Source organism: Antedon mediterranea, chromosome 3, assembly GCF_964355755.1.
Source record: "Antedon mediterranea chromosome 3, ecAntMedi1.1, whole genome shotgun sequence".
Taxonomy (NCBI): domain Eukaryota; kingdom Metazoa; phylum Echinodermata; class Crinoidea; order Comatulida; family Antedonidae; genus Antedon; species Antedon mediterranea.
Window position 1 is genome coordinate 6,950,744 of NC_092672.1, and position 21,968 is coordinate 6,972,711.

General features: G+C 32.6%; 3 protein-coding genes and 1 long non-coding RNA gene across 4 annotated transcripts; 3 read left to right on the plus strand and 1 right to left on the minus strand.

Annotated features, from left to right (window-relative positions):
* Positions 1-733: 733 nt before the first annotated feature.
* LOC140043485 (corrinoid adenosyltransferase MMAB-like) lies at positions 734-4,701 on the minus strand. Its single transcript, XM_072088001.1, has 9 exons — positions 4,557-4,701; positions 4,242-4,288; positions 4,040-4,133; positions 3,705-3,762; positions 3,092-3,164; positions 2,782-2,879; positions 2,548-2,612; positions 2,215-2,274; positions 734-1,837 (listed from the first exon to the last, which is right to left on the minus strand). The coding sequence occupies exons 1-9, from the start codon at positions 4,637-4,639 to the stop codon at positions 1,735-1,737; spliced, it is 681 nt and encodes a 226-aa protein (XP_071944102.1). The 5' UTR covers positions 4,640-4,701; the 3' UTR covers positions 734-1,734.
* Positions 4,702-4,759: 58 nt separating this feature from the next.
* LOC140043484 (DNA repair protein RAD51 homolog 4-like) lies at positions 4,760-8,987 on the plus strand. Its single transcript, XM_072088000.1, has 8 exons — positions 4,760-4,900; positions 5,456-5,517; positions 5,789-5,907; positions 6,231-6,312; positions 6,715-6,843; positions 7,350-7,539; positions 8,357-8,424; positions 8,691-8,987. The coding sequence occupies exons 1-8, from the start codon at positions 4,819-4,821 to the stop codon at positions 8,943-8,945; spliced, it is 987 nt and encodes a 328-aa protein (XP_071944101.1). The 5' UTR covers positions 4,760-4,818; the 3' UTR covers positions 8,946-8,987.
* A 5,700-nt stretch (positions 8,988-14,687) lies between these two features.
* LOC140044711 (uncharacterized) lies at positions 14,688-17,910 on the plus strand. Its single transcript, XR_011844483.1, has 3 exons — positions 14,688-14,856; positions 17,500-17,580; positions 17,796-17,910. It is a non-coding gene; the product is annotated as an uncharacterized lncRNA (long non-coding RNA).
* Positions 17,911-20,385: 2,475 nt separating this feature from the next.
* Positions 20,386-21,968, plus strand: LOC140043964 (scavenger receptor cysteine-rich type 1 protein M130-like; the record flags this gene model as incomplete). The annotated part of the gene is made up of 3 exons (XM_072088449.1): positions 20,386-20,542; positions 21,186-21,497; positions 21,577-21,968. Coding segments are annotated over 3 exons (861 nt in total), but the record flags the coding sequence as incomplete, so codon positions are not given.

Sequence of the window (21,968 nt, forward strand, 5' to 3'; positions counted from 1 at the left end):
ATGTAAACTAAATTTGAACTCTCACTTTGACGAGTTCGGGTTATCCGCGAAAATGCACATACGTTAAACTATTATGAACGTCGACATTTATTATGCCATCCTATGACATGAATTAAATATGTTTACAGTGCTGAATTGTACCTATATACTGTAATGATGAAAATAAGTGACCCAAGTAATTCACGCTTTTGAACATGATGCTGTCATCAACATTTTAAAAATGGTAAATCATGCGAAAGATAATTGATTGACATAGACAATATCAAAATATGGGGGGAAAATGTAAAACGAATAAGTGGAGATGCGCTCTATTATTATTAAATGTGATGAACTATGACGAAAGAGAAAAAATCCTATATTTTATATTCGAGTGGCCATACGATGACGTCACAATGTCCGCTATATAAATCCAGGATATTATTATTATTATTATTATATTGATGCATGATCCGATATCTACAACTCATCTACTTCCAGAATATGTAATAAAAATAAACTTCACCATGTAGTTTAGAAACTATGACTGTTTAAAAAAAGGCATAATTTTGACGAATTTTTGTACTTTTTCATAAAAAACGCGCGAAGTGCTCGTATGACGTGATTTTAAGTCGAAATTGTTTAAAAGTTGGTAAAATTACTATAAAAGGCTGGAAAAACATAATTCACGCGAAAAAAGATGTTAATAACTGTATGTAAACATATAAAGTTGAACCTTTCATGAAGACACAAAACCTTTAAAATATCAAACAGTTATTTATTATTATACAGGTATTTTAATGTTTTAATTCATTTACGTGAATTACTATAACTATACTAAACGTGTGACATGCTAATACAAAAATAATGACTAATATCGCGATAAGTAATACACAAAGTGTTTGACACACTATACCATTTCTAAAAAGAATGAAACTATCATTATTCACCGTGCATCAAATTCATTATGCATATTAAATTCTTTAAGTGTCTTAATGAATTTCTTGAACTTTTCTCCTGCTTTGAGCAAGCCTTTTTTTTTTACCCGATTCTATGGCTGTCATCAGACTCAGTATTGTAGACTGTAGTCAGTCTACCAGACACCTATCTAACTGTATTTAATAGTACTTTTAATACACGATATCTCTGTCATTAGGTTCCTATCTAGAGACAATGTGTAACGTAAAATGTGTATTTAATACTAAATCCAGAATAGTAGCAGGCAGAGCCATATATAGAGAGAGTTACGGCATTGCGTTCACAGATTTTAGAAAGTCACGTGGTGTGCACGCCGGCCATGTTTGTGTCCAACTATGCCTATGTAGCGTATGGAGTCGAGTCATTTGCTTAAAAAATGTATAACATTCACAAGGATTAATTATCAAAACAATCAATTTGTTTAAAGGTTTTTGTTAAGATAATAACGAAATTTTAACAAAAACCTTTAAACAAATTGATTGTTTTGATATTAAATTCGATAATTAAAGCCTTTTGAACGTTATACATTTTCAAAACAAAAGACTCAACTCCATACGCTACATAGGAAAGTTGGACACAAACACGGCTTCTATTCCATTCAATGTCGAAACTCTCTGTATATGGCTCTGGTAGCAGGTGTATCGTACTGTCATCATGCAAGAATGGATAGGTGTTTTCCGCCGCTATTAGGCCTTCTAGTCAATTATTATTATTGATTATACGAATTGTTCAATCTAATTTTCGATATGATTTTGAAAGAATATCTGTAAACTATGAAGATTATGATTTAGAATTTCTTTTTCTTGGTCTTCGATAGATCGTCTCTGTTTTACCCTCATTTTTGGCGGACAGTCGTGCAATTGTGAATAAATAGTCACTAAGTCTGAAAAAAAAAGAAGAAAATATTCTTAATTACATTATAAACCGCCCACCAATTATTATACTAAGTGCCAATTAAAAATTCAAATATTATATATGTATATACATATAAATCGAAAGGCAAATTACTGAAAAAATTACAATGCTATGGGTATCAGAGGCTGGATCTCAATGGAGATAATAAAATAAGCAAAAACCTGAATCAAAATGATAAAAAGCCAGACAAAATAGCAGAGCCCTTGGGCAAAACTAGCCCTTCATATATATAACTGGACCATCCTGGTAAAATGATAAAGAATAATTTGAAATTGAAAATGGTGAGAGGGTATTTTTTAATGTTTTATAATTCCAATGTTGTAAATTTTAAACTAATATTTTTACCTGTTCAGATATCGTCCTACTGTGTCATCTACATTTCCTTCTCTTACCAATGGCACAATGCTGGATGAAGAAAAAGGTAAATCTACTGATTGTATATTTATAAAAAATATATAATACTGTATGCAGAGAATAAGGTTTTCACAGACAGAGACCAATCAAAATATTGACCTTTTTCTGCTATAAATCAGATTCTATAGGAATACCACATTTAATAACCAGTCATTTTTATTTCAGATAATTATCTATCTACTGTCTAGTATGTTTTCATCCATTCTCTCCAATAATTTATTTGTTCTCATTCATAAAAAGTAAAAGGCAGTATACAAATAATACCTGCGTTCGGCTCGTCTGCAAATGGAGCGTGCAATGTGTAAAGACGAGCTCGTCTTACCGCCGGACTAAAAAAAAGCACAATTTAAGAATAGAAAAATAAAATATTGTATGTTTGTATCTATTTTATCAGGCAAAGACATTAAAAGACATAAATATCAGTTAAACTCTCCTATTAAATCAGTATTACTAAGTACAATATATTTTACAAGGAGGTCACTTTTATATTACACTTACAGGTAAAATAAAGTTTTTTAATGGTGGTAGGTTTGCAGTATGGCTGTCAATCCATTCTTCTAACAGTTCAACTCTGGAGTCTTCGAATTCTGTACTTTCTAAAAATGAAGAGGTACAGCAAGTGAATTTTAAGTGCTGCATTCAAATAAGTTTGAACAATATACGCAACGAGTTAAGCATGTTTTTTTGCTAACAAAATTCGAACCTAGCTGTGCTGAACTTTCCTGCAGATCTAACAGTATCAGTAATATTAAATGTTGTATATAGTAATGGCAATAGTATTTATGTATTGAAACTAGCAATGACTTACTTAATTGATTATCAGTGGCTAGTTGCCTGGGAGCGGCGATGTTTGAACCTATATCTTGCAGAGCACATTGAATCTACAACATAATATACAGGCATTAGTTCATGAACACATTGTAGCTAGTTACCCGATTCTCAGTGCTTATACTGTATCTGCACATAGAACAATATTTGCCCAGTATCATAGAAATATTTGGTAATACAGCATACATTTGTATCACATGTGATGCCTGTATCATGTAAAGTTAGGTTAGGGTTTCGCTTATGGTCTATGATATTAGGCAATCTTTAAGAAGAAATTCTATTGTTATTTCATTATGATAATGGACAAATAAAGCTTTTCAGTATTCAGTATGTGAAACAATACAGAATTTCCTATTTTATGGGAGAAAAGTAGATATACAGTACTGACAATTGGGTGGTGTAGTAGACATAGTATAGGAATACATAGGCATAGTGTATCACAATGTAGTAAGTATTGCATTTAGTATGAACTATGATGTATGTCATAAATATCTTATTGGAATGAAATAATTTCCTCATTGAAAATCACTCACTGTTTTTTTATTTTACAAAATGGTATTCAGGTATAAAAAATAAAACAAAATATAGCCTACCTCTTCCAACTGGTTTAAAAAACTATGTTGATTGTCTTCTGCAAATTCTTTGGCTAATCTGTATAAATTAAAGCACAGCGATTAATAGAAATACACATGAAAAGTTTATTCATAAGAAACACTAAGTTTAAACTTGGGTCAAAGGTCAGTCGCAAATTCTGCTTTTAAGTTTTCTTTATATTAATAACAGAAGGGCCAAGTAGAGCCAACCCATCGGAATAATAAGGTTTATGTTACTGATATAAAAGAAAAGATTTTCTATGTACAATTTGTATATATATATAGTTTGTAATTAGATCAACCTTTAAAAATAAAAAGAAAAACATTCTGTATACCCAATTGCTGATGATAACTCATCCGTAGTACCAAGTGCATTGAATATGTCATCATCTTTTGGTCTGCGATCACCTAATAGAGTGGCGGAGGTGCCTGTAATATATTGAAAAACGAAAACATTATTTTCTCACTTTTTACAATGCTTTTGTATTTGATGAATAGAGCAGTTCAGAATTTTTAATTGGATTATTTTTATCATACCTTTGTCACCAGTTTTTGTGTATATTTTGAAGCTTTGGGAATCTGTGCTGAAAAAATTAAAATTCCTATTAAAAACAAAATCATTAAAATGCAATTACAGCTCTTCAGGGCAGTTCTAGTACATTTTAGCGTGCCAATCGAGACGAATCTCAACACGACAATTAAATCAGAATCACTCTCTATAAATTACTGGCCTGCGCAATGCTGGTTGGGCTCACTGAACCGGTTCCAGGACGATTCGGCCCTGTTAGTAAGTAGTAAGTAGGCCTAGGCCTACCTAGCCTAGTTAGCCCTCTTGTGCCTATATGCAATTACCTGTTAAATTTATGTGTACATCTTATAGATACACATGTATATAATCTATAAGTTGTTGTGAAAGATATTCTTTTTAGAGACATTATAAGCCAAAAAATTAATAATTGATATTATAGGGGAGACTCTCAGGTCAGCAGGTACGTGTATAATTATAAACATAACAAACTACAACGCCCTCTAGGCAACAAACACATAACATGTGTGGACGACGTGAAAAAAAAAACAACAAAACGATGATGAGCGGCAATGTTTAAAAATAAAAATGTCTATTTTGTCTACTGGAACGTGTAATGAACTTTCTATAGATAATATAAATATTTTGAAATCAATAGGTATTCGTACAGGTAATATAAAATATAATTTAATTAGGAAATATCAGTCAAAACACCAGACATACCTAGGCTAGCTTGGAGGCCTAGGCCTATAGTATTTAGGTAAATTAATTAGCTAGCCAGGCTCTCTGCTCTGGAGCTGGTGGATGTGTGAGAGAATCTGGTCAATTCGTACCATACTAAATGTCCCTAGTCATAGTAATATATCTATAGTAAGGATGATACCATTTTAGCCTAGGTTAAATTATTTATTTATTTACATTGAATTGATGGAATTTTTGAACAATTGAATTTGGCCATGCAAGTTTTCTTGCTTGGAAATCACTAAAAGTAAAGAAATGTTGACAACATCTCAGTTTATCATGGAGGTATAAAAAGCCTTCATGGTTATATAGACTTAGTTTAGGAGGCTACAGTAGGTGATTGCACTACTGTACATAACTGTATAATACTAACTGTATGATATAGTAATTTCTAAGCCTTGTTTTTCCAGTGAGAGTTATATTGTACTACAGTATCTGATTGATTTTTGTTCCTTAATTTATAATGATGTCTTTTTTTTTTCAGTGGTTGACTTTCTTAGTCAAAATCCAGAGGAAATTTCAAAAAAGTGTTTTCTTTCCATTAAGGTAATTGACATGTATATGCATTGAAAACTTTTTATACTCAAGCATCAGGGTCAGGATGATGGGCACTCCCCATTTTGACAACTAAAATGAAATATGAACTTTTTTTGACAGACTATACTACTGTAGTATATTATTACAATATGTTAGCCCTCCTGCTCTGTCACGCCGGTGAATCCGGTGACTGTACATTAGGTGATGCAAAAAGGAATTCATTAATAAAAGGCTTTGAAAGCCGAGAATATGTTATCCATGGAATCCTTTTTTTTTACAGGTAATAGCAGTAATACGTAAGGCTCTGTTAGCTCAACATGCTTCTCTTGTGGTCACAGGGTCAAACCTGTATGCACATGTTTCACAAAAACTCATGATATTAAGCACTGGGATTAAAAGGTAGTTATCATTCTTATACATTACAGATGCCTTTCTGCAGTTTTGGTATATTATTTTAATTCCATATAGTAGCTATCGCAAACAGCTATTTTTGTTACACAATCGTTTTCATTGAACAACAATGCTACAAATAGTTAGGAACCACATATAATTTTATGAGAATGATCAATATGTTATATTATTGAAAGTTATTTCTTATCATTGTTTAAAATGTATTGTGCAACAGTAAATAACAGGTAAAATTGCTTCATCTCTTCCTATCAGTCATTATCACCAACAATTACATCGCAATCTATCTATAGTTTTTTTCTCTTTGTTTATAGCATTGATGAGCTGCTTTCTGGTGGTTTATTATCAACTGAACTCACTGAGGTTGCTGGTCCTTCAGCCTCGGGTAAAACACAAGTAAGGAGACATATCTAGACAACTACCCATAGAATATTATGCTCTGAGCAACTACTCTATCCCCTTAGGACAATTACCCTGTATTTTGGTAATTTTCCAAAGTGTAGTTGTTATGAGAAGTGGTTTTTGTCTTGGATGTAGTCGAATGGGAGGTAGTTGTCCTGGGATCGTGAAGAGATTAACAATGTAGTGTAGACATGTAATACATTCACCGTGTTCTGAATGACATTATTTCTTCATAAGTTAGTAACATTATTGGGTAGGTCTCACTACATTCAGTTAAGATTAAACATTAGTAGGCAATGAATCAATGGTCTGTGTAAAAGTTTACAGGGATAACACAAAGTAACCACCAATGTTTACAACCAACTGATGATTGGTTAAATTTAATCCATTTTTCAGATTTGTCATGCAGTTACTGCAAAAACAAGCATGATCTTCGGACAATGTGTGCTGTACATCAGTAGTGGTGCAGATTTTTCCTGTGAGAGGTTAAGAGACTTGCTGATTTTAAATGGCTTATCAGAAATGGTAAAATTAAAGTTGTTTTTTTTTTTTCAATAACATAACATAAAATATAATGGTTGCTTTGCACATTTTAAACAGCTATTATTGGTTTTGGTCTTGCCTATTTATTGGGTCTAGGTCTTGTCTAGAAGCTTTCTTAAACCATAATGGTAAACATGATTTCTCTCCTACAGTATTTGTCTACTGGTCTCATTTAACTTGATCCTTGAAAAAAAAGCCATGTTCTATTTTATCAAGCACGTAACGTAGTATTTGTCTAGTAGTATCACATGAAAATTCCGTAATACAGCATCTCATGTGTTTCACACATAGTGCCTGTATTGTGGAAGGTTAGTTTCAGTGTTATGTTTGGCTCTATTATCCAGGCGTCACATCTGAAACACATGCACTCTGTATCATGGAATGTGCCTATGATACTGGATACATTTAAAATTGACTGTCAACAGGTGCATGCATATAACTAGAATATATGATGGTATCAAACCATCTCTATTTCCTTACTTTTATAGGAGCTACCAAAAGCACTTAATCAAGTAAAGTGTGTACAAGCATTTGATGTCTTTCAACTTCTTCAAATTCTTCACAACCTACCAGCATTAATGCATGATGACTCCACCTTCTATAAGCATGTTAAGCTTGTCATAGTTGACTCAGTTGCTGCAGTAATTTCTCCTATAATAGGTGGAAAGCACATAGAGGGTAAGTTATTATTATTCAAACGTAGCCATTCAGGATTAGTACACAGGCTTAGGTCAGGCTAAATGTGTAGCTTAGGCCTAGCCTAGATCCTTAATTTTCTGAACGAATGCTGGTGACCTAGTGATCAGACCCAGCCCATAACCTGTATTTTATTCATATAACCAATACAAATCAATAGTTCTCAGTTTGCAAATATAATTTAACTGAAATTCACTTTACTACATCGCGACACATTCTCGGCCATGATTTTGGTAAACATTTTCAGTGTTATGATGTCATGCGTCCACTAGTACTCTTGTCAGAGAGTGAACGTCAAAATGCCACTCAACAACAAGTGCTCAAATTTGCCAGTCGATGTACCAATCACCTAGTGCATGTGCATATCATTTAAATGACACAATAGGGTAGTTGACTTGAAAATCTTAAAGTCTCTATTATCACTAACATTGGTGAGTAGTTAACCAACTTACCCGGGAAAACTACTAAGCATAAGTGTGTCATTATGATGTAAGTAATTTGGATTGCAAAACAAGCATAAAACAGTCACAATACCACTACGTATTTTAGTAATAAAATATTCAATTTAAAACGTGATGATTGTATATTCCCTTATTAATATATGATAAATAAACACAACAGAATTATTCTGCCTGATGATATACTGATGATTGATTAATTTGAAACGATAAGAATGAGGAAAAGAATGGGATAAAGTCGCCCCAACCAGGATTTGCTTGATATGCCTATGTCCTAACCATTAGACCACTAGGGCTAAAACTCTTTTTTTTTGTGTGCTTTATAATAATATTATTTTTAGGACATGGGCTGATGATGCAAGTGGCAAGGAAATTGAAAGAAATTGTTGAAGAAAATGTTGCTGTTTTGGTTAGTATTTTTTTCCACTTTGTTGTATGTCATTTTTTTCTAATGATGCTGACTTTAGCAAATGTGATGGTATATTGGTGTATTTATCCAGTTTTTACCAATTACTCACTTAAGTCTCCAATCTTTATCTGTCTACCATTGTGTTAAGTGATCTGCCAAAGAAATTCTCAAATGTTGTCATTTTCATAGCATCAAAAACTGGTTTGAATTTAGATATATCTTTTTTTTACAGATTAATTTGTGACTGATTTTCATTTGTTTACTAGGTTACAAATCGTATTGTGCAATTTAACAACTTGAGTAAACCAGCTTTAGGAACATCTTGGTTACACGTGCCACACACACGTATACTACTCACCAATAAGAATCAAGATGGTACAGCTAGTAACAGATTAAAACGTGAAGCCATGATCATCAAGTCTAGCAGACAGGTACGAATTGCATGCCTAAATATTACCCAACTATTGATTACATTTACATATACATACAAAGCACTATTAAAAGGCATCATGAAGGAATAGAAGTTACATAAGGTTCCTTGAACAGTAATTGGGGGAATGGGGAGGAGGTAGTTGTTGGGGTCGTGTTTCATCAGGGAGAAATGAGGTTCCAGATTCAAATAATATGTTCAAACCTCTTCAATTTTCGCACTAAGCTATAGACACACAATAAATTTGAAGTTGAGTAAGTTGGTTCATTTTCATATTAAATATATCTTTATCTAGTTTTTTTTTAATATGTCACATAATAGTTATTCACTTTGACCAAAAATTGGATTGGAAAAAAAAGAAAGTTTACATGAAAAAACTGTAATTTAACGCAAAAAATAAACAAATTGACTGGAAGTCAATCAGGTTTTAGTTGAAGTTAACCATTTATTTTGTCTTTTTAAAAATGAGAACATTTTTGATTCCTTCAGAAGTCATTAAATTGATGAAAACTGCAAAATGGCCTGATCAAAGTCTTTTTATTAATCTTCATTTTTCATGATTTTAGGGGACAATACACCTTTAATTTATGCAAGATTCCAAATATTGTTGTATCAATATTACATGGATACACACATTGTTTGTTCTATCTGGTTTCAATTCCAGCTAAAGCACTCTCGACAAAAGAATATATAATAAGTCAACATCTTTTATTATCAAATTTTTGTTTACAAACGAATGCATTGTTTTCTAACCAAGCCATGAAATATTAATAACATAGTTAGATGTTTGTTCTATATATAGATAATATATAATAAACCAATTAAAACCAGAATACATACTGATTATTAGTTATTTATAATTCATGAGCACGGGCGATATATTATGCGTGGTAATTAATTAAATTAGATGTCTGCAGGCAAATCAAACATTGTATAAGTCTTAACATTAACATGTTTATTTTTCAGGCGGTTAATATGTCTAAAACCTTTGAGGTACTAGGAAAATTGGAAATTGACTGAGACAAGATTTGCTTTAATATATACAATATTGATTTTAAATGTTATGGAAAAGTCCACAAGATACAAGATATAGATACGAAGATACATAAGATACAGAAACAAGAGATACAGATAAAGATACAAGATACAAGATACAAGATAAAGATACAAGATACAAGATACAGATACAAGATATAGATACAAGATACAGATACAAGATAAAGATACAAGATACAGATACAAGATACAGATACAAGATACAGATACAAGATAAAGATACAAGATACAGATACAAGATACAGATACAGATACAAGATACGGATACAAGATACAGATACAAGATACAGATACAAGATAAAGATACAAGATAAAGATACAAGATACAGATACAAGATACAGATACAAGATACAGATACAAGATACAGATACCACATACAGATACAAGATACAGATACAAGATACAGATACAAGATACAGATACAAGATACAGATACAAGATAAAGATACAAGATACAGATACAAGATACATATACAAGATACATATACAAGATATAGATACAAGATACAGATACAAGATACAGATACAAGATACAGATACAAGATACAGATACCAAATACAGATACAAGATACCGATACAAGATACAGATACAAGATACAGATACAGATACAAGATATAGATACAAGATACATATACAAGATATAGATACAAGATACCGATACAAGATACAGATACAAGATACAGATACAGATACAAGATATAGATACAAGATACAGATACAGATACAAGATATAGATACAGATACAGATACAAGATACAGATACAAGATATAGATACAAGATACAAGATACAAGATACAGATACAGATACAAGATACAGATACAAGATACAGATACAGATACAAGATACAAGATACAGATACAAGATACAGATACAAGATAAAGATACAGATACAAGATAAAGATACAAGATACAGATACAAGATATAGATACAGATACAGATACAGATACAAGATATAGATACAGATACAGATACAAGATAAGATACAAGATATAGATACAAGATACAGATACAAGATACAGATACAGATACAAGACACAGATACAAGGTACAGATACAAGATACAGATAAAGATACAGATACAAGATAAAGATACAAGATATAGATACAAGATATAGATACAAGATATAGATACAAGATACAGATACAAGATACAGATACAGATACAAGATACAGATACAAGATACAGATACAAAATACAGATACAAGATACAGATACAGATACAAGATAAAGATACAAGATATAGATACAAGATATAGATACAAGATACAGATACAAGATACAGATACAAGATACAGATACAAGATACAGATACAGATACAGATACAAGATACAGATACAAGATACAGATACAAGATACAAGATATAGATACAGATACAGATACAGATAAAGATACAGATACAAGATACAGATACAGATACAAGATACAGATACAAGATACAAGATACAGATACAAGATATAGATACAGATACAGATACAGATACAGATACAGATACAGATACAAAATACAGATACAAAATACAGATACAAGATACAGATACAGATACAGATACAAGATAAAGATACAAGATATAGATACAAGATACAGATACAAGATACAGATACAGATACAAGATACAGATACAGATACAAGATACAGATACAAGATACAGATACAAGATACAGATACAAGATACAGATACAGATACAGATACAGATACAGATACAGATACAAGATACAGATACAAGATACAGATACAAGATACAAGATACAGATACAGATACAGATACAGGATACAGATACAGATACAGGATACAGATACAGATACAGATACAGGATACAGATACAGGATACAGATACAGGATACAGATACAAGATACAGATACAAGATACAGATACAAGATACAGATACAAGATACAGATACAAGATACAGATACAAGATACAGATACAAGATACAGATACAAGATACAGATACAAGATACAGATACAAGATACAGATACAAGATACAGATACAAGATACAGATACAAGATACAGATACAAGATACAGATACAAGATACAGATACAAGATATAGATACAAGATATAGATACAGATACAAGATACAGATACAAGATACAGATACAAGATACAGATACAGATACAATATACAGATACAGATACAGATACAAGATACAGATACAAGATACAGATACAAGATACAGATACAAGATACAGATACAAGATACAGATACAAGATAAAGATACAAGATACAAGATAAAGATACAAGATATAGATACAAGATACAGATACAGATACAAGATACAGATACAAGATACAGATACAAGATACAGATACAAGATACAGATACAAGATACAGATACAAGATACAGATACAAGATACAGATACAAGATACAGATACAAGATACAGATACAAGATACAAGATACAGATACAAGATACAAGATAAAAATTGCCTACTGTAAATTAATTCCTTTACATTTTCCTTCTGTTTTCGCTCAGTTATTTGCACTTTGGTTCATTTTCACACCATGAACATACATTGATTGTACCATTGTTATTAGATGATAAATAAACTTAAGTAGACTTTAACAGGTTGTTGGGTGCTTAAACAGAGCTAGATGGATTCTTTCTAATTTCCAACCCACTGTGAAGGGCCTATTAAGTTTGCATTTACTTAACCACTTAATTACAGAGTCGATCATCACTTCAATTTGAATTTTCCCCAAAATGGATTTTTTTTTATTTTGATTCTCCATAAAATTCCGCTTCCAATGATGTATAAATTCCGTTTGTAGCATTTTTCCCGGTTAAACCGTTCAACTACCAGACTAATGTTACAAATAAGTATGTAAAAGATAAACTGGAAAATATGTCTGAAAGAAATGCCGTTTTGAAAACACTATTCCCTCTTCAGAAAGTGTAAATTTACTTTTAATTATAAGTCATTTTTATATGTTATGGGCCGTCATCAGCAGCATATTATTAGTTTAGAGATTTAATTTAGCTGCTAACAGATCTTGACGTTCTTCACACAAGCTTTCTTGTTTAGTACATTGTCCTGACAAGAAAGAGTCTTTCTTTCGCCATATCTAGTTTTCTGTCGAACAGCTCATTTTCATTTGTTATATTGTCAATGACATGCTTGCCGTTGATGGTTGTTATGCAGTTTTAATTGATACAATCACTCAAACATTTGATATGTACAACATGAATACTGCTTCTCATGTTTCACATTTTCTCATGCATATCACACATGGTGGAAGTATTATGGAAGGTTACGTTAAGGTATATGATACAGACGTCACATGTGAAACGCATGAGATGCTGTAACACAGAATGTGCCTGTGATATTGAATCATATAAAGGTATATGCATCATATATTACTGGTACTATTCATGAATATATAAAACCATTTCTCTTTATTGTTATAGCTACCAAATACATTTAATAAAATCCACATTCTTCCTTCTATAAGCATAGTTACAGGACTAAATCTTTGGAATAAATTCAATTAGCACACTACTAATCCTAAAACCGGATATCTTCGAGCAGTATTTATTTTCTGTCTAATTACACTGAATAAAGAAATTAAAACGTTTTGAGATTTTAATATAAAATAAAATATCTTTATATATTTTTTCGTTTTGGTCTGTGCGAGACTCAAGTCTAAGTTTCAGATTAGTATTGCTGTGTAGGCCTATATATGCATTATAATAATTTACATATTGATATATAAACATTATATGGATACAAACGTGTCAACATCTTTCGTACTAGTTGTAATTCCTCAAATACATTTTTTTTTCTGGTAAAGCCATGAAATATTCTTATAATAGATGTTTGTTCTATACTTAAATAAACCAATTAATACCAGGAGAATACATGATTTTTGCTTACAATTCATGAGCACGCGTGATATATTTAAAATGGTAATTACTGTTGATGTCTGCAGGCAAATCAAACACTGTATAAGTCCTGTAATGTGTTTATTTTGTCAATGTGTCCACAACATTTGAAATAATATGAAGAAAAACCTGAAGTTAATTGAGTGTTGGTTTGAAATATACAATACTGGTTCACACTTGTAATTAATAATTATTCATAAGACTAACGATTAATTTGTACAACGTTTAAAATTGATGATAATTTGCCATTTAAAATTGTCCCTTAAAATGTTTAAGCCGGTGACAATCATCTCACCGCCGTCTTAATTACATCTTATCTACAGAAAACACATAAACTATTACATAGGTTATCTTTTCAAAGTCCAGAAATGCTCCACAGTAATACCATCTTGAAAATGTTGTTATCAAATCAGATTAAAACTTATTACACCGCACTGCTCACATAAGATGTAAGTAGGCCTACAATCAAAAGAAATTTGTTTGTTTCTTTGCATTAAAATGCATAACAGTTGAACCCCTTCGGGATCAAACAAACTAATAGGTGGTCCCCCAATATGGGTGTCCTAAAGGAGGGGTTCTAATATGATTATGCAGACCTATGTTGAGCAATTTAAACTTAGTTTTGACAAATTTAGTGATTAAATCTTAATAAGATTTAAATTTATTCAACAATTGATTCATGTACTAGAAAAGTATGTCGGATTATGTCACTGTGATGATTAAATTTAAAAATTAAACTCGAACAACTCTTCATTAAGAATCCCGTGACCCATAAATGAGTAACATTCCATGAGGGGTAAAAACAGTGCATCTTAAAATTCAGTTTCGTAGCAGGCCTACGTAGTTTCAATAGACAATTAATTACGATTAAAAATCAATATCTACACTGGCACCTACTGAGGGAGCACTATATAATCATGAATTTAATTAGTATAGTAAATTGAAAGCAATAAAATCAGACGCGATGGTGTTGATAAAGACATCAGCTTTGTGTGGAACTGGAAAGACGGTAATGACAAAGTATACGTGTATCACCATGTCTTAATTGGGTACGTATAGCCTACAATTCATTTTTAATAATTAAGCTCCATACATGCCTCACTCACTGTGTAGTCAAATGTTTATTTAGTTTTTATATATCCATAAATTCACGTATTTTGTATATGTTCACTGCATAATTCGAGGTCCTTTTTTGACATCCATCCTAGTGAAAGCAAAATACATTCGCCAATAATTTGGCGAAGAGGACAACCATTTTTATTCTCAAATCGCGAACATTTTAGCTTTACAGTATTTTATTTCAGTAGAGGCCTACCGATATTATTTAAGCAAAATAATAATTATACTTCATCTCAAAAAGATATTAAATGATGACGATTTTAATGAAGAGAACAACCATTTTTGTTCTCCAAATTAATAAAGAAAATTAAATCGCGAAAGTAAAAAATTGCGAACATGTTGGGCTTTACACTATTTTATTTTAGTAGAGGCCTAACGATATTTAGGCCTTATACTCGATCTCAAAAAGATCTTGAATGATGACATATTTAATGGTTTTAATTCTACTAAAAGATGTCAAACTAAGCTTACGATGTGGTAGATAGGTGGACTACAATGTTATTCTTCAAGGAGATTGTCTGAACCCATACTCCTAACGCAATATCTGGCAAAATCACTGAAACGCGAAGAACGCAAGCAAACAACGATATATACAGATGATAAACAAAACACAGATGATATTAGATGGTGACAAACTAAACAAGAAATATTTCTTACAAAAAACGCTGCTCGCTTTTAAAGATATTGTTCATTAACCAAACAATTATTTACCTGAAAGAAATGTAATTTAAAGCTCTGTCAGACAATGGTTTTTGGGTTATAATTAAACGTTTCTTTTCTGTTTTTATACATGAATAAATATTTTGTTTGTTTGTTACAGAAGTGAATAACTTTTGTTTTTGAAGTAAAATACAACAATAATTCATACTTTGATATGTCATAATTGTGCAATTGAAATTGAAAAATAAAAAATACTGAATCTGTAAAAGATGATTGACAAATTTAAATAACAATGATGTCTAAATAATATTACTTTATTATACTAAACAGACTCAATTTTTGTAACTTTAGTTTATTTTATTGCTAAGCTCAAGTCTGGGGTCACTTCATCAATCTTAGATGCTTCAAGTGTCAACAAATTTTATCCTGTTAGAACCAAAAACTTTACTATTACTGTATATCGACTGTTTTGATAATAATTCAATGATTATCTGACAGCGAATTACAGTATTATATACTCGGTCTAGATTGACAGTCAAATGGGACTCATTGTAAATACCAGAAATAATGTTTTAATTATTTGACAGTGAATTATTATAATACTGGCCTATGTTGACAGACTCTCTTCTCCCAGACGTGCTTTGGGGTTTGTAATTTTAGCATGACCCGTCCTAGTTTACAAAGTACTAAAAACGTCGGCCTCGAGAACTATAACTGCTGCTTGCTTTAGCTTCTGAATGAGTAGTCCTCTTTGGACGTACCTGGCTAAAGCAGCAGCGTGAAAAATCCAAGTAGAAGCAATTCATTAGAAGTAAAAAGGCCATATACATGGCTGCAGTCGCGTGCTCAAGTTAGTGTTTACCGACCAACCGACAGACATAGTGAGCTGTAGAGAATATTTAATGTGTACCTCAGACGTATATTTATGTACAACTCCAAACCAAAGAGAGTAATCAAGAGGAAGAAAAGAAAAAATGTAATAGAAAGAATTGTTAAAAAATAAAGGACCGTAGGCCTACACAATCTATATTATATTATTATAAATATAAAATGATCAAATCTAATAAGGAAGAAAAATACAATGAAAGGAAAGTTAAAAGAACATTCATCATTTAGTACACAGTAATAATATAACGATGAACCCAGTCCTGTCACTGGAGGAGGACCACTTAATTTATGCTTGCTGGGACAGACTAGCTTATACACTGACTTTTTGGTGTTGTAATAACATTATATCCACAACAACAATTGCACATTTATCAACAAGCTGTTGCAACCCTATAAGCAGGAGTGAGCTCGGAAGAGGTAAATCATTTTGCTTTCAACATACATACTAACAATCACGTCTTGCGTTTATGTTTAAAACGCAATATTTGATTTATATGACATCCAATTCAAATCATTCTGTTTAGTTACAGGTACTGTACGATAATGTTTCCAATTACTATACCTATTATTAATTTAGTTTTAATTATGTTAATTTAAATTCGTATTCAGATTTAAAAATGTTGACATGGTCTAAAGCTCTGTCTACACTATCAAAATGTATGTGACAAAAAATGTGATATACATATTTAGACATACTGTATCACTACCATATTTAGGCACATCACACTTTTTTTGACAAGCTAGTTTGATAGTGTAGACAGAGCTTTACTTTTCGATTAATGTTAATCAAATAAAAGGTAGGCCTAGCCAACAGGTGGCGCTGTTGCATTTCACAGTAATTTGTAAACTAGATTTTTTTTTCATCCGCGAAACGTTTTTTTTTTTCGTACACAAAAAAGCATAGTGCGTACTATTGCACGCCATGTGACCCACAATCGTCCAATCAAGTGACAGGAATTTATTTAGGTCTTAAAAAAAAAAAAAAAATGGTATTTTTAACCGAATTTCATTTTCTATATTTTCAGAACTTATGAATATCGTACAAATGGCGATTTGGATTTTTGGACCATTGGTGCTGATCATACTGTCAGATTTTCCATATTCAAGTTAGTGTGTTTCTTATTTACATCACATGATGTTCACTTTAATTGTTTGGAATTTATACATTTTTAATGTAGCCTTTAATCCATAGGCCTATATACACTATACTGTAGTCAAGCGAAATACAGTATTGTAGTTGGCTGTTCTAAGATAGCAAAAGTACTACAATACTGTACCTCTTGATCCATACGACTATATAACATTATGATTTTATTTCTAGCACTAGCCTACCCGACTTTGGAAGATGGTACAATAGGCAGAGAAGGCCGAATAGAAATGGATGGATATGATGGCTACACTGGTACTGTCTGTTCTGTCGGATGGACCGAACACGACGCTAATCTGTTATGCAAGTTACTTGGTTACGAAGGAGCAGACGAACAGGTAGTGTACAGATTTCGAGAAGGAACTGGAAATATTTGGTCAGAAATTACTGGGTGCATTGACCGTGATTACAGTACCGAATGTAGTCCTATCAACTCAACGGCGGATCCAGAATGTACACATTCAAAGGATGTTGGAGTTGTCTGCTCAAAACGTAAGTTGCAAACTTAGATAGAGGCTTATAGTTATATTGATGACCCTAGTTGTTATAGTTTTTATGAACCAAAAACAACATTTTCTTCCCATAAACGTAATTTACAATATTGAACAAATAAGGTATCAGAATGGAGCCTATAGCAACTTATCTAGATACATAGTTAACTTTCCTTTTTTGTAATTTAGTGGATATTCGATTAGTTGGTGAAAATTCTAACGAAGGTCGTGTTGAGTTTAAATATTATAGTCGATGGTCAGCAACTTGGGATCTACGACTTCCCGAAGCTGATGTAATCTGCCGTTCACTGAACTTTCCTTCTGCTGAGTTTTCGGAATGTGGGATCTTTGGAACTGTATACGGCATGTCTTCTTATGGAATTATGTGTTTGGGTAATGAACAAGAAATAAGTGATTGTCGGATTTTCTATAGTTGGTATTCCTATTTATATCGAGACCATCAATATGGGATTAGGTGTCTAAAAGGTACTGATTTGTAGAATTATAATGAGTACTATATGAAAGATTTCTTTCAAGTTTGTAAACATTCTAACTTTAATTTGAATTAAATCAATTTGAACTTTTACAGATGGAGTAAAACTAACCGGAGGACAAGTTGAGTCAGAAGGACTACTTGAGGTTTATACAGCCTCTGAATGGCACACTGTCTGCTTCGAAGAATTTGACCTTGAAGCTGGACTAGTTGTCTGTAGACAACTTAACTTTGACAACGTTTTAGATATAATTTCTGTCAATTACTCCAGCAATCTAAACGTAACGAGTAACATTTCTTGCTCGGGAACAGAGAATAGATTCGAAGATTGCTCATTCGAAACTGGACCAATTCAGATGTGTAGAAGTAAAGTGTATTTGTCATGCGGAACAAGTAGGCAATACAATTCTAGACTGAACTATTTACGTTTTAGTTTTTAGAAATATACATTGTATACAAGTATACATTGGTATTTTGTACAGTACTTTCCTTAACAGTTGTATACAATTTCTTTATAACTCCGCAGGTGGATTAAGGTTGGTTGATGGCTATTCCATGACTTCGGGATATGCTCAGTTTTATAATAATGGTACCTGGACATACGTGTGCAAATTCGAAGAAGAGGAAATGCATCCCTTTACGCATATCTGCCTACAGCAGCAAGCAACCGGTGTACACCTAGCCAGGCATAAGTACAACTACCGTATTAAGTATAACGACCCATGCTTAACGTGTAGCCAACGACGGTGCTACAATTCAAATGAAAGTCATTCAACTACGCTTGAGAGTACCAACTATCGGTATTATTTAGACAATGTTGACTATGATGAATATAATTTTACCGAATGTGACACAGGTGAGATTATAGCTAGTTTGTTTATCTGAACAATTACTGAAGAAGACTATACACTATTTAGTAGTTATCGCATGTTGCCTTTGAAGCACAATTTACAGTACATACAGTAACGATTTAAGGTATCCAACCAAAATTAGTATTTCATGAATGGCGGTTATGCTTTCTTCTTTACAGTTTACCTCCATTTACACATGGAACATCGGAACCTAACAAAATGTCTTATTTATAGGAATGACCTTTGAATATGGGTTGGTCATAAATGTTAAAGCATTTGTCCGTTCCTTACTCCCTACACCACTCCCCCACCACGTTCGTTTCACTGGAAAGTGTCCCATTATTAGGGATGACCCTTGAATATGGGTTGGTCATAAATGTTAAAGCATTTGTCCGTCCCTTACTCCCTACACCACTCCCCCACCACGTTCGTTTCACTGGAAAGTGTCCCATCATTAGGGATGTCCCAACGGAAGTGTTATGATCTACTGTATTTTTATAATAATAATAATTGATAAGAAACAGCCATAATAAAAAATCAAAATTAGACAAAACCAATAAACAAATTGTAAGAAAATAAGAAGTAAAATACTACATGAGGTTATCCGCGCAAAAGCAACGTGCATGTACCTATAGAATAAGTATGACAGCAGAAAGTTTATTATTATCATCCTATAACCTGTAAAGTAAATATTGATAAATTGTGTCATTTTTGTGTCATATTGTATATACAGTATACACTGTAAATATTTAAAAATGTATTAAATTAATTGAGGGATTGATTTTTTAATGTTTTACTTAGAGAGAGTACGAATGCAGAACAGAAGCCATCATGGTCTGGTCGAAGTCTTCAGAAATGGTAATTGGAATTATGTTTGCAATGAACATTGGAACGAGAAAGCCGCAGAAATTGCTTGCAAAGAACTACATTTTCTTGGCGTTAAGTCATGGGAGAGTGGTAATAGAACCAGCCTAGTAATTGATACTGAAGTGATTCGTTGTCTTGGCACTGAACCAAGTCTGCTGGAGTGCGAATTTGAAAATGTGAATTGTACAAATGATATTGTACAACTAACATGTTCTGACGGTAATGGATTATAATATATATTCTTTATAAATATACACATCTCACTTGACAAACTACATTTCTGCGAGTCAAATTGCCTAGCGGTTAAGGCAAGGGCGCCGTTTATCGTACCTAAAAGAGCCAAAAATATCGGCATGGGTTCGAAGAAGCCGACTCGCTCCTATAGTTCTAGTGGTGGAACAACAACGCTAATCTAGACGGCGATTCCATTGGTAAAAAAGATGTTTCACACATGGCGTTTCATACTTATAATACTTGAGCTGAGACAAAATTAAACGAAACGCCGACTGGAATACCACATAAAAAGACAATAGCTTGGGCAAGTGAGTTGACAAATCACAAGTGACAATAACGGTCCTATTCCTTGCACGACATAAGCGTCCTTACGTTGCGTCCATTTGAGAACCAATTTATCGTATCACAAACAGTTATACGACGCTGGTACTTCTTGCTAAGTCCTCAGTTAAAAAAATAGTAATAAATAATAAATAGTTTAATTGACCAGGGAAGAGTTAGTTTACTCCTTCTTTTCCTGAAATAACTCGTATAGCGAGGAGTACGAAATGGAGAATTATGTAGACGTTGTTACATCATTATTGTGGTCCGATATTATATGAACTTGTTCTTTTTTTATTTTAAACAGTTGGTATTCGTTTCAAAGGATCTGTGGTAGAGTACGCTGGTCGTGTAGAGATATATGAGAGTCATACGTGGTGGACGGTTTGTGATGATTATTGGAGCATTAATGACGCAAATGCTGCATGTAGAATGGCAGGCTACTCTGAAGCCATCAAAGCGTATGGTTATTCAGCGTTTGGTGAAGGAACTGATCCAATCATAGCTAATGACTTTCACTGTAGTGGAGAGGAAAACAGTTTATGGGACTGTCGTTCTACTGAACACCGTGATGGATATTGTAGACATTATGAAGACGCCAGTTTAAGTTGTTCAACAAGTAAGAAGGGGAGTTTCAATTTTCTTTTTAAATCCCTGTTAAATTTTAGTTTTTATTGTTTATTAATTCTTTTTAACAGAATTTGTTCGACTTTCCGATGGCAGCCAACCATCTGCGGGTCGTGTTGAAGTATTTATTAGTGGGCAGTGGGGTACAGTTTGCGATGATAATTGGGACATGGACGATGCAAAGGTCGTCTGTCGGCAACTGGGTTTTACAAATGCTATTGCATCTTACGGCAGTGCTAGGTACAGTCCTGGTATTGGATCAATTCACCTCGATGAAGTGCAGTGTTCGGGGAACGAAACGGACCTATTACTTTGTAAAAGTTCACGAACTCACGACTGTGAGCACTCTGAGGATGCATCCGTATCTTGTGCTGTTGGTATGGAAAAAATAATTATTTCTTTGCTTAATAGTCAAATAATTACACAAATACGGCGTTTAATTTTCCAAATTATTTCAAATTAA